Source organism: Tamandua tetradactyla, chromosome 13, assembly GCF_023851605.1.
Source record: "Tamandua tetradactyla isolate mTamTet1 chromosome 13, mTamTet1.pri, whole genome shotgun sequence".
Lineage (NCBI taxonomy): Eukaryota > Metazoa > Chordata > Mammalia > Pilosa > Myrmecophagidae > Tamandua > Tamandua tetradactyla.
In genome coordinates, this window is record NC_135339.1 from 19,087,945 (window position 1) to 19,101,002 (window position 13,058).

At 49.4% G+C, this 13,058-nt stretch overlaps 1 protein-coding gene across 8 annotated transcripts in view; it reads left to right on the forward strand.

Moving 5' to 3' along the window:
• The window catches only part of KCNMA1 (potassium calcium-activated channel subfamily M alpha 1), a 767,272-nt gene that overhangs the window by 172,939 nt on the left and 581,275 nt on the right, over nt 1-13,058 (forward strand). Inside the window, exon 1 of one of the 8 annotated variants that reach the window (XM_077124796.1) lies at nt 12,571-12,797. The exons of the other annotated variants lie outside the window; for them this stretch is intronic. Coding sequence (XP_076980911.1) covers nt 12,735-12,797 — 63 coding nt within the window. The 5' untranslated portion in view covers nt 12,571-12,734. Of the gene's footprint in view, nt 1-12,570; nt 12,798-13,058 lie in introns of those variants that run through there. 8 annotated transcript variants of the gene reach the window in all.

Sequence of the window (13,058 nt, forward strand, 5' to 3'; positions counted from 1 at the left end):
ATCCTGCAGGTTATTCTTACACATTATATAGATATCCCTTTTTAGTTTATGGAATATGGCTATATATGTGTAAGAATAACCTCCAGGATGACCTCCAGACTCTGTTTGAAATCTCTCAGCCACTGAGTTTTTATCTCATTTCTCTCTTCTCCTTTTTGGTCCAGAAGGCTTTCTTAATCCCTTGATTCTGGGTCTTGGCTCATCCTGGGATTTCTGTCCCACATTGCCAGGGAGATTTACATCCCTGGGAGTCATGTTGCATGTCACAGGGAGGGCAATGAGCTCACCTGCTGAGTTGTTGGAGAGAGAGGCCACATCTGAGCAACAAAAGAGGTTCCGTAGGGGTGACTCTTAGGCATAATTTTTAGTAGGCTTAGAATATCCTTTGGAGGAATAAGTTTCATACTACTGATTTTTTAAAAATATTTTTAATGGCACCAACCCAGTACATCATGAAGATGTCCAGTTTTAGTTCTTCAGTTATTGGATATTTATTTTCTTTCCGATTTTCATAATTAAGAGTACTACAGAAAACTTTTACATTTAATTCTGTCTCCCTCTGCTTATTTTTTCAGGGAAGACTTCTAGAAATAGAATGATAGGATCAAAAGATGGAGACTTTTTATGGCTGTTGATTCGTATCACCAACTTACAATACATTTCTTTATAGAAATAGGATCAGTTCTTTTGCCCATAAAGTCTCTGTGAAGATTGTTCTGAAGATTAAAGAAATATTGCACAAAGACTTGCTCTTTGTTAAAAACAAGATTAAAGTATACAATCTTCTCCTCAGAGAGAACCACTAATAGAGCCAAATGAGAAATAGAACAGACCCAGATTCAAGTTTGGATGTTGCTGCTGGTTAGCTAGGTGATGTTGGATTAGTTATGTTGTTGCAGAGCCTTAGTTTCCTCATCTGTAAAGTGGACGTGCCACTTGCAGGATTGTTGTAAGGAAGGAGCATGTGCAGAGGGCTTGGCTTATGGTAGACATTATTATAATTATGCTCATTGTTGAGTGACTGATTGTCTATTCTCTTTGTGGTGTGTAATCTGCAGACTCAGGCTGACATTATGCCAGAAAACAATTCCTTCAGGCTGATGAATGCTGGCCCTTCTCTGCAAGACTTCTTCTAAGAGCCAGTGATAGATTCACAGTGCTGTGAGCTCTCCAAGAAAGAGACAGTACATCCAGCAGCTTGGGTAGCAGCAGCTGCTCCACAGAGCTTACACTTGTGTCTTCTTTTGGTTGTCTAGACCCTTTGAGTAGCAAGATATTGCCACCTTGGTTAGGATGGATGCACCCTGCATCACTATCCTTGAGAAGCTGACGTTAGGGAGAGAGGAAGCCAAAGCAGGCAAGAATAGTCCCAAGTTGGCCAGGAATTTATATCCCCTTAGAATGTGAGTCTGCTCAAAATTTTCGGCATGATACCATAATCCCACTATTTGTGTTGCACACAACTCTGCAACTTTCTTTAGTAATACTAAGCCCAGTGTTGTATTAACAGCATCTCTAATTATGACCATTTTAATATTTACCATGCCCTCCTGATTAAAGTGTGTGGTGTGCATGGGTGTTTACTCCCAATGTCAGCGTGACTGATGCAAAGATGCCACTGAAGTTGACCTTCCAGGGGAAAAAAAAAGAGCTGAGTTATCACTTAGGTCCGTGGAGTATCCTCAAACCACTCTTTGATGAGAGCTCTTGAGCGAATGTTGTTAATCCTTTTGAGCTGAAATAGCTGCGCCTTTACCCCTGCCTCACTTAGGTCCTAGAAGCAGGCTGTCCCAGGAAGGGTCTGTCCATGGCTGCAGCCACTCTGTACAGTGGAGACTGCCCCTGAAGGGGCTGGCAGCTGCTTGCAGACCCTGCTACCTGAATCCAGAATGCCCCAGCTGAAGCATCAGCTTCATGCAGGCTTCAGGATGCACATGTGAGAGGAATAGCCAGCAGGAAGTGTCTTTCCTAGGGAGCCAGAGGAAGGCATTTTTGTGTGTGATGTGTCCCAATTCCTTGGCCTCCACATCATTCTGTCTGCCTGATGAACAGCTATTATACATGTTCCTAGAAGTGGGGTTAGGCTCTACAGGGGTTCGGTCAACAAGTAGAAATATTAAATTATTCATCTGTTTATCAACCATTTGTTGAGCATCTTCTATGGAGAAATGCACATTATAGTAATAGTGGCCAATGACTGAATGTGGAGGCCAGTAGGTACTGTTTCAGTTTGGGTTCTCCAGGCACAACGTTGAGTTTGGCTGCAAGACGTGTATTAGGGGCCAACTCCTGTGAAAGGAGGGGCAGGAGCAGAAACTGGTCAGATGGAAAAGCCATAGGGAGGCAGGTCCCACAAAGCCCAGTAGAGAGCTCTTGAGCAAATGTTGTTAATCCTTTTGAGCTGAAATAGCTGCGCCTTTACCCCTGCCTCACTTAGTTCCTAGAAGCAGGCTGTCCCAGGAAGGGTCTGTCCATGGCTGCAGCTACTCTGTACAGTGGAGACTGCTCCTGAAGGAGCTGGAAGCTGCTTGCAGACCCTGCTACCTGAAGCTGGGCAGCCTGTCCTTCCTTGAAGTGGGATAGAAGGGGCATCTGGGAAGTACATCTCCAAGGCAGGTAAAATTTGATGAAGGAGCTGGAGTTTGACCTGAACCCTAAAGGACGAGATGGGCTTTGCTAGGCAGAGGAACAGGGAGAACTTTCCAGGTGAGCAGAGCACTCTGAAGGAAGCTTGGGAGAAGGGAAAACGGCACGCAGCAAGCCAGTGCCAATGGGGAAAGCATTGCAGCCTGCGTGCCTGAGTTAGAGCCGATGCCAGGATTGAGAAACAGCCCCCGGTGGCACCTCTTGTTCTGCTGCCCTTCTAGGTGTTTCTTTTCTGGACGTCCTGCTGCCTTTGAAGCTTGTTGTTCCCAGTCCTTTAAGGCAGCCACGCCAGCCTGGGGATCCACCTTCCCAAGGAATTTAGACTGGCCTTTGCTCGTTGTCCTTCAGTCAGCTCGTCTTGGGTGACTGGGGAGATTGTCTGCTGTAGTCTGTATTGAGCCTGGATTTTCAAGGCTTCTCCTTGGCAGAGATCGAGGTGACTCCAGAGCAGATGACCAGGGCCTTGAGAGTCTCCGTGAGCCAGGTCACCATTTCCATGCATCGGCTCTCCTGGAGTGGGTGCCCGGGACCCAGCTGAAGCACCCCTAACTCCCAAGCATGGTGGGGCCAGAAGCAGCCAGCCAGGCAGCAGGTGTTTGCAAGGTGCCTGGTAGCTCCCCTCAGAGAAGGAAAGGCCCAGTCTGCGGCCTGGAAGCCTTGCCCATTTCCATTCCTGAGTCAGCTCAGAGGTGAATGGAACTCCTGAGGCATTCAGCCTCAGGGGCGTTGGGGGCTCTCCTGAGCCAGGCACTGGAGGCGGCAGGGGCTCTCGGAGAGGAGCACGGAACAGAAGCGTGATCCCACGGAGACAACTTCCTCTGGGTCTGTCAGCACCTCCGGGTGCCAGCGTCCCCCTCTCGGTGCACTCCCCTCTGGCATGCCTGCCCCCTGCGTCCATTTCCCCACCAGCTCCCCAGCCCGGGGCTGCCTCTTGGCCGGAGAGGGCGGTCCCTCCAGCCCCTGTGATGTGAAATTGGATTTCTTCTCTTTTGTCCTCAGAAGACCTGGCTTGGGTGTCATCGTGATATTTTGGGATGTGACGAAGGAGGAGAGGAAACAATCTCAGAGCTTGTTTGTGGCCGGGCTCCCTCTGCCCTGACTAATGACTGTGGTGACATCTGTGGACAGTAAGCAGGTCCCCTTGCAGCTCCGTGGAGATTGGGTTTCCCGAGTTATCCCCTATCAGCGTTCAAGAGGCCTGCCCGCTGGCTGTTAATTGTGCTCACTTGTCTACCTGGTGCTGAGCTTGGGTTTCTGGTCTCTCCCTCCCTCCCAAATGCTGAGTTCTAATAGGAGACATTGCACAGCAAATATAGCAGCACTAGCTAATACTGCCGTACCAGTAGAGTAATTGAAGTGTTCGAAGATAGAAACGTTCATTAAAGGACCTTGCTTATCTTGGATGTTCACTGATATTTTTCTGATCTCCCAACCAGCCATAGGTCCCTTTGAATGATGGCAAGGCTTTTATATTTCTTATTTTCCCTCTATGTGCCTACAGCTTGTGTGGGTGGTGGGTGGGGAGAGCAAGAGAGAGAGTGAGGATGTGAAAACACCCGGAGGGGGTTTGGTTTGTGCCCTTTGCCCCCAGCCCAGGCTGCCTAACCCACGGGCTCTGTGTCAGCTCAGCACACCAGCTCTGGGCTGCCGGACTCTCTTGAAGCTTGCCTTGATAGAAAGCTGCGATGCTAGTCACACTTTTTCTCCCCCTGTGGCTTCCCTGGGCTTTTCTGTACCTGGGCGAAGCTTGTTTTCCATTTCTCAACACTGGGGGGTTGTCCTTTGCTGTTGGGATTCCAGAATTCTGACCCTGTCAGAGACATCAGTATATCCTCCCTTTAGTTGCTATAGAAACCAAATCTCACAACGTGGTAAGGGGCAGGTTTAGCTCTGTGTGTCCTGTTGTTGTTGTGGGAGAGAGTAATGATGGTGACACTTTGGGTCACTGCCCCATGGAGAGTTCCCACTGCCAACCAGCAAGGCTTCTTAATGCTCCAAAAACCACAGGGCACTTGATAACTCTTGGTTTGCGTGGGTGGGTTTTCCCCTCATTAAGGGGTGCCTTTAGCATTAGAGGGGCTGCACAGCTCCCTCTGCAGGTTCAGCTGTGCTCAGTGGGGACTGGGGGATATCCAGGCATCTGTGAATGCCAGGGAAGTGCTGGGGCCAATGAGGCACGGTCTGGAGTATTTGAGATGCTGCTGTTGACAACCACCCTGAGTACAGCCTCTGTCACCGCTCAGCATGGGACGCAGTCGCTGCATATTGCATACAGCATTGCACATCTCTCGGCCCAGCTGATAGGACTGTGCCATGTGGCCAATTAAGGTAGCTCCAAGTTAGTGAACAGGTGCCATTTCATTATTAATTTTAATCAAAGACGTTAGTTGCTATTTAAGGATCTAGCTGCTTGGCCACCTACACCCTACTTCATCTGGCTGCCTGCAGCTTTTCAAGAAGAGAGAGAGTGAGAAGGTCTTTTTCTCTTCCCCCTCCTTTTTTCCCTGGTACACATCCTTGGAAAATTTACTTCCTTGAAAGGTTGGGGGAGTCTCAGGACTAAGCCTTTCCCAAGAGTAGGAGTCTGAACAGGTCACTGCAGTGATCCTACACATGGGCCAGCCCCAGCCCCTCTAGGAGCAGGCCACCTTTCTAAATTCTGTCCTTGCAGAAGGCCTCTGATGAGGACACTGAGGCTCAGAGAGCTTTAAGTGGAGCACCGGTGTTCCCCTGGCCTGAAAGTGGCACAAGTAAGCAGGAGCCCGGCCTCTGCACGTCCACCTCAGTGCCAGGGCTGTACCTGTGCCGAGACTGCAGCTCATCACGGGGCCTGTTGTCCACTCTGCTAGCTGGCATATCTGCCCTGCCCTCTGTGGCCCCCTGGCCTGGTGCTGGGCACAGGTGGTGGCTCTGGAAATGCACATCAAGGAGGGATTAGTGATGGGTCTGAAGGAGCTAAGTGGCCCTACAGACTCTCTGAACCCAGGAGCTTCTAGACAAAGGGAAGCAGAGTCCCAGCCTGTAGGAGCATCCCTGAGCCTGCTGTCTTCTCTGAGCATTAAGGGCCCCTGCCTGGGGACAGCTTTCCCCCCATTCTTGGGAAGGCAGTCAGGCTGCTGAATGGGAGGCAGGTGGCCCCTGGGGCTTTTTTCTCACGCCTGGTGGCCCCATCTGTTTGTGCGCCCGCTCACCCAGGATCCCGGCTGTCTCCATGACAGCCACGTGGCCGGGCAAACACATCAACAGAAAAGCAAACATGTGCTAGGAAGGAAAGCACTTCCGCACCCTGGCCACGTGCGTGGGGTGAGGGCGTCCGAGTAGGGGTGGGGGAGGAAGGTGAGCAAGGGCAAACGGCAGGTGTCAGAGCTTTGGACCAAATGCATTTACAGTCACACGGGCCAGGGCCAGGGCAGGCCAAGAAGCCAGCCTCTGTTTGTGTGTGCAGAGTCCAGAGCAGATGGGCTGGTGGGAAGATGTGGCCAAATCTTCCAATGGTGCTCCTTAGAAAGCACTGGCTGCGAACTGGGCTCAGGGGACCCTTCTGTGTTCTCTCGGTAGCATAAGCAATCTCAGCAGCTGGTACCCTTATTTTCCCCATCATACAGTCAAAGAAACTGAGGTGTTGAGTGAATAGGCCCTTGCCCAAGGTTTCACACCCAGAAAAGTAGCAGAACCAGGAGGTAAACTCAGGCTCATCTGACTTCTCACTTGGTCCCAGCTTTGGGGAAAAAGAGAAGGACATCCTGGAAACGGGGACAAGAGAAGGCCAAAGTGGGGAAGGGAAAATGCACCTTCTGGGTGGGTGAGGGGAACAGTGCAGCAGAGGGAGCTGAGAATTGGGGCTGGAGGGCCCAGGAGGTGAGGGGAAGGGGGGAGGGGTCGTTGATGCCAAGCGGAGTAAGGCGAGTTTTCTCCTGCAGACACTGGGAACCCAGGGCAGATTTTTCTGTCCTTCGAAGTTCACTGAGCTCATCTCTTGCTTCTGGGGCAGGAGGAAACCATTCCTTGTGGGGGCTGGGGGCAGGGGCTGCTGTGGTTCAAAAGGGGGGTGGTGGCCAGTGTGAAAGTCGCAGTGGGTGGTCAGGGAGGAGAGGCCTGGCAACCGGAGCTCGGTTTCCATCCCATTGGCATAGAGGTTCCATGAAGTGACATGGATCTTTTGAGGGTCCCTGGGCCGTTTCTTTCCTGAACCCCCATCCCCGCTGTAGGAATGGTGAGTGCCCCAGCACATCCTGAGTGCTGGATTTGCTGGGAGAGAGGGGGGTCCCCAGCAGACCCAGGTCCCTTTCTGTTTCGGGCCAGCAGGCTTGGCCCCAAGGCTGTCACAGCTCAAGTGAAGGGAAAATGGCCCAGATCAAGCCAGTCAAACCCCAACTCTCCTAATTCTGCCAACTGGAGACCCTGCCTTTGTTTGCAAGACTGCAAAAAATCTTGACCTTTTCTCCAATGCTTCTATTTATAGCCACCAAATAATTAAGCAGATCGAACTGTCCAAGGTGAGCGGGGCCACCAAGCTGGTGGGCCATATGTGAGTTTGCGAGGTCGTGGTGTGTTTGGGGGGTCACGGAGAGAGAGGGGAGAGTTGGGAGGCCTCTGCAAGCTTCTTGTTGGTGTTCATGCTTCATTTCTTCGCAGTATGTTTTTGGTCAACAGAAGGATTAAAAATAGCATTTTATTTTCCTTCTGTTCACTGGATATGACCCTGATGGCTCTTTGAATTACATTTGCTTGCTTCCCTGATGACATAATGTGACAGATTCCAGATAGTCCTAGGAAGAAACCTAACCAAAGATTCCAGGTGGTCCTGTGCCCGATTCATCTCTGAGGCTTATCATGGATGTCACCTTTTGCCTTCCTTCTCCCAGACATCAGGTTTCGGCCTTGCACCACCCTGACTCGAATTCCTCCCTGGCTTCCCCTTACTTAAAGGATAGCATTCAATTTCCTGGCCTTGCATCCGTAGCCCCCCCCAAGGTCTGGCCTCATCCACCTTCCCAGCTCTGTTCCCCAATGCCCTAAGCTATCTGCAGTTGTCCCGGGCTTCCCACCTCTCTCAATATGGTGGCTGCTTCTTTGAATTGTGACTTTTGCTGGAGTGTTCTCTCTCTCCCTCTTTGCCTGGTCAATTCTGCTCACCCTGCAAAATCCAGTTCAAATTCAACCCCCCCGACTTCCACCAATCTCAGGATGATCTCACTTTTTTTTTTTTCCTGGACCTTTAGAGCAGTTGTGTCCAAACCATTTCATGTGGCAATTAATCATTGTTCTGCCTGGCAGACTCTTTCCTGCTATTATCTCAAAGAGTTATTTAAATATTTTATCAGCATTTAAATCTCTCTATTTGTCCTGCCACCTCAACTGGCCTGAGCCGTCTTGGAGGGCAGAGAGCCCCTCCCTCCTCCAACAGACAGTGCTGAGTAGCTGCCACCTGTTCAGAGAGTCCCAGGCTGGCTACTTGGGGCCTCTGCTTCTGACTGGCCAGTTGACCTTAGGGAAGTTTTAACCTCTTCATGCCTCAGTTTCTTGATGTGCAAAACCCAGATAAAAATCACACCTACCTCATGGCGTGGTTGTAAGGATTGAATTAATACATGCCACACGCTCAGCACAGGCCTCTATGGCACCAGCTGAGCTTCTCTGTCTACCTCCCTCCTCCTCACCCCTACCAGGCCCACTGCCTTGGCCATGGTAGAGATACGCAGGCCGACTTTTGGTTGTTCTCTTCATTTGGTCTGGTGTCACTTGTCCACATGAAAAAGTGCTGAGCCAGAGAGGGTAGGAGGGTTTCTTAAGGTCACACAGCAGGAACTGGTGGAATGCCTAAGGTGGCAGGTCTGAGAGGGGACCGGAGCTTCCAGGGTCTGGTCCCAAGGTGTTTCTTTTTATATGTTGCCCCTTTGCATGGTCTTTCCTTTTTCATGGAGCAGAGGAACTGGAGTTTGGCAGTTCTGCAGGACTCCAGAGGTCACCATTTACATTGTATTCTGTGGGAATGGGGTCTCCTGGAGGAGTGCAAATAGGCTCTGGGGTGGGAAATTTCTCTGACAACCTGCCCATCTCAGTCCTGAGCCCAGTGAAGAAGCCTGAGGCCAAGAACAGCTGAAAACTGCTGGGAGCATCAGAGCCAAGGGGCTTTACCAGTGCTATGAAAATCCCACTTGAACAGAGCTGAAGGCCTCTGAAGTTAGCACGCTGCCCTTTCCCATGTCTTGCACTCCTTGCTGTCCTTTGGCTACTTCCAAGACCGCCAGGGTGACTGAGTCCTCAGAGCTAGCAGAGGTGTTTCAAGCGGCTGATTTATTCCCAAATACCATCCTTACTTGCTTCATGCCAGGGGTGAAATCAGAGAGATGGGTTGAGGCCCGTGTTGTGATAATGTGCACAAGTGTTCCAAGTCAACACCCCCTGCCTGCCTGACCCCACCCCACCCCTAGCCATGCAGGGGGATGAGCGGGTTTCAGAAGATGCCAAATTATTATTTCTAACTCAGAAATGGCAATGTCTGAGATAAGCCTCCTAAGTGTTTTCCAGGTTGCTTTTTCAAATGGAACCAAAGGAGACAACCTTTGGGTAGATTTGTGATAAAGCAGGTCCAACAAAATGCTGTGATAGAATCTAGGTGGTGGGTATACAGGCGTTCACTTTGCAATTCTTTCAACTTTGCTTTATGTTTGAACTGTTGTCCCAATAAGATGCTGGGGGGAAAGACATGAGGACTTTGTAGCTAACTGCCTGGGTAGCAATACTGGCTCTGTTCCTCTGTGTGACCATGGACAAGTTACTTAACCTCTCTGAGCCTCAGTTTTCTCATTTCTAAAAATGGGGCTAATCATCAAACATTCCACAGGGTGGTAAGATAATACACTTGGAGTACTTCTTGAACGAAGACTAGGCACCATGTCTGGCACTTCATGTGCAACTGATAAATATCAGCCACCATTATTATCACATAGAGAACTTTGTTAGGATAAGATCTTAGAGGAAGCCGTTGAATTAGGCAATTAGAAGGTTACTGGTAACTGGAGAGGATGATCCTAGAAGTATGGAGGATTAGGGAGTAGAAGTCAGACCATAGGATCAAAACACTGATGGGGAGAGGTTAAGTCTAGCAAGCACAGACAACACTTTCAGAAGGTTTGTTAGTAATGGGAGAGAATGGGATGAGAAGTTGAGAGGGAAGGTGACTCTGAGGCATACAGTAGGCTTGTTGGTGGGCCACAGGGAGAGGGAGAAAAACTTAAAAATGGGCTGCCTTGCTACTCAAAGTGGGGACCAGTGGCAAGTGGCAGCACCTGGGACCTTGTTAGAAACACAGAATGTATGTGCTCCTTAAAATTTGAGAAGTGTTGTGCTAGAATCCAGTCTATTCTGCACGACTGGAAGAGCAGTTGGCCTCAGCAGTAAGTTCAGATGCCCAGTTTCACATCCTGACTCAGTAGCCACTGAGTCAAAGGGTCCAGCCCTGGCACTCTGTCGCCTTTCCCTGGGGACCAAGGAATCTCATTGCAGAAGCCTTTTGCACAAGCTTTTGCAGAAGCTCATCCCCTCTCCAGCCACAGATGGTTAGCTCCACCTTTTTATCTTGCCTTCGGTAAGGACTCATCATAGCATCCCTTCTGACAAAGTGGTGTCTTGAAGAAGCCAGTGGGTCAGCAATACGTGTGCCAAGTGGTAATAAAGCAGCGGCAGGCAGCAGGTGAACTTGACACCCTACATTCTCAGGGAATTTCTGGGTCATCCAACTTAGAGATCACAACAGAAAGTAGTTTGCGTCACTTTCAGGGTGTTTACAATTTTTAAATTAGATGCCAACAGAAAAATTGAGTCCAGGTTAGGATCTCTAGATTCTCTTGGAAAAAATCAACTGATCTGGCAGCGAGGGGCCCAGTAATTATCTGGGGCTGAGTCGAGGCTGGGCATGTGATTCCCCAGGTCACCAGTTTCCTGCAGCCCACTCATTTATGTGTTGCCCACCTAACCCTTCGAAGCGCTTGAATTTGTGAGCCCTGGGCTAGTTGCAGCTTCTTATTTTAAGGACAAGGACACTAGCCAGCCAGATGAAGTGACTTGCCAGGGGTCATCTTGTTTGTCTACCGAGCGCTCTCCTGGTTCCTGGGGCAGGTGTGTGGCCTCTCTGTGGCGTGACCCCTCTCTGAATGTCTAGGGCCCACCATCAGAAGCCGCCTCCAAGCTCTGGGAAATCACAGTGGTTTTGCAGCCCTGGTCCAGTGGACTTGAGCCTCACCATCAGGGGGTTCTTGGGAGATGTGTGAGGAGCTGTGCGCAACACCCTTTTAGAAAATGTTCACAAACCCAGTTCCCCTTGGTGAATTGTTATGAATTTTCTGTCCATGAATATCCTTAACACATTTTTTTTCCTCCAGAAGTTTTACCTGTTGCAAAACTGGTATAAGAACTTTTAAGGAATGTTAAAAAAAAATCGCTCCACCACCATAGCGCAGCATCTGTTTCTAGCTTTGATGTTTATGTTTAACAATGCTCTAAATCACAGAGAAAACAATTCTTATTTTTATCTTGTGCCACTAGAAATATCTTTTTAAGTTTATTTTGATAAGGCAGCCTTCCTGCCTCCCACCTTCCCTTTCTTTCCCATCCAGTCTTGTCCTTTCTGTTTTCTTCCATTCTTCCCCACCTGCCGCCCACTGGGTACTGTGATATGTCCATCCTCCATGCAGAGTGTATCTCCTGAACAGGGGGCAGAGTCTTCAAATCCCATTCGGTGAGCAGCCCATATTCACGCTTTGTCCTGGAGCCCTCTGCTCTGCTGTCTGGTCGGCCAGATAAATTCTAGATCCTGGAGGCAAAAAGGGGGAAGCCAGACAGCTGGGATAAGCTGAAAATGCCTCCCTAGCCCTTTCTTCTCTACCTATTCAAGTGGAACGTTTTGGCCGAAGAATTACCTGTGATGTGTGTGTGTGTAAAGAAATGGGACTGGAATGGTGGGGTTTTCCGGCCCAGATAGTCTCTCTCTTTCTAGCCTGTATTCAGATGATTTCTTCTGATTTTCCTCTGACTTGTAATAATGTCTAAAGTCTACCCAGTTGTCTTCCCTTTGTGTTGCACTCTTGGCCTTTATGCACTTTCGTAAAACTGCTATTGGAAGTGGGCCGGTGGTGCCTGTTGGTTCACGAAATGCAAACGACACTGCTTGGGAAGGCTGAGCCTCCTGCTGCGGGAAACATCCCACACTTTTAGCACTGTACTAGCTGTGTAGCCTTGGGCAAGTTACTTGACTTCTCTGTGCTCAGTTTCCTCCTCTGAGAAGTGGAGGTGATAATTCTTCCTCCTACTGGGAGGATTGGATGAGATTCTGTATGTAAAGCACTCAGCACAAAGACTGGCAAACAAGCGGCAGCCGTGGCAGTTCCCTCCCCCTTCCTTTCCCTACACCTGTTCTTTGGGGTTTGAGAATCCTGCAGTAATCATATTATCATTTAATAATAATATAATGGCTTAATGATCTGTTAACAAACATTTAAGTGTTTCAGGAAGTTCAGACTACAAAGGATTGCCTTTTGAGAGTGCAGAAGCTTCTTGTAATGACAGTCTACTCCAATCGAAGTTGTTAAAAATGTTCGGTAAGGAATTTAACCTGTTCAATTTTCCTAGCCCAACTCCACATGGGATTCTGAGGCAATCTATCTAAGTTGATCTTGACTGGGGGCCAGGGCCTGGGTGTATCGTTTGCTTTGCTGCACGGTCTTCCCTGATAAAGGCAGAAACTGCCCTGAGCGCCTCTCCCAGCAGGTTTTAGGGTCTTCGCTGCATCTGGTTCAGCCTTTCCTCCTCAATTCAGATGTGGCCCGTAACCGCCGGGCCTCTGCAGATTCACTGCCCCCATTTCCTGAGGGTCTCAGATCAGGAATGAAAGCATTTCAGAGCTTTCCCCTTCTTTAGGATTCTGGGAACCGTGATGTCAGCAGAGACTGGGCGTTCAGCCAGGTGCACTGGGCACGCGCCTTCCCCCTGGGTGCCGAGTTCTCCTTTGTAACCTGAAGACCACAGGATATATTTAACCTTGGAGCAGCCAGCAACTTTCGAGATGTAATTCAGTCCACAGACCAGGGATGTTTCAGCGTTGTCCATCCTCCTCGTGCCTGATTTCTTTGACATTAAGTAATCTGCTTATGGTAGGTTGAAAGAAACCTTAGTTTGTTTAGATTTTAGAGTTTCCCCAAGGGCTGGAAGTGCTTTTAGGTGGTGACAAGATCCCTTCTAATGACATGGGGGCAGGACATTAAATCTCTCGTGAGCGCGTGAGTCCTTTTTCAGTTTTATGTCAATCCTTCTAATTATCTCAGGGAGAAAGTCCGTTTTGGTGTACTGACACCTCCCAACCTGTGCCTGTCTCCCTTTTGAATAAAAGCAGAGCACGCCTCAGGCTGAGAGCC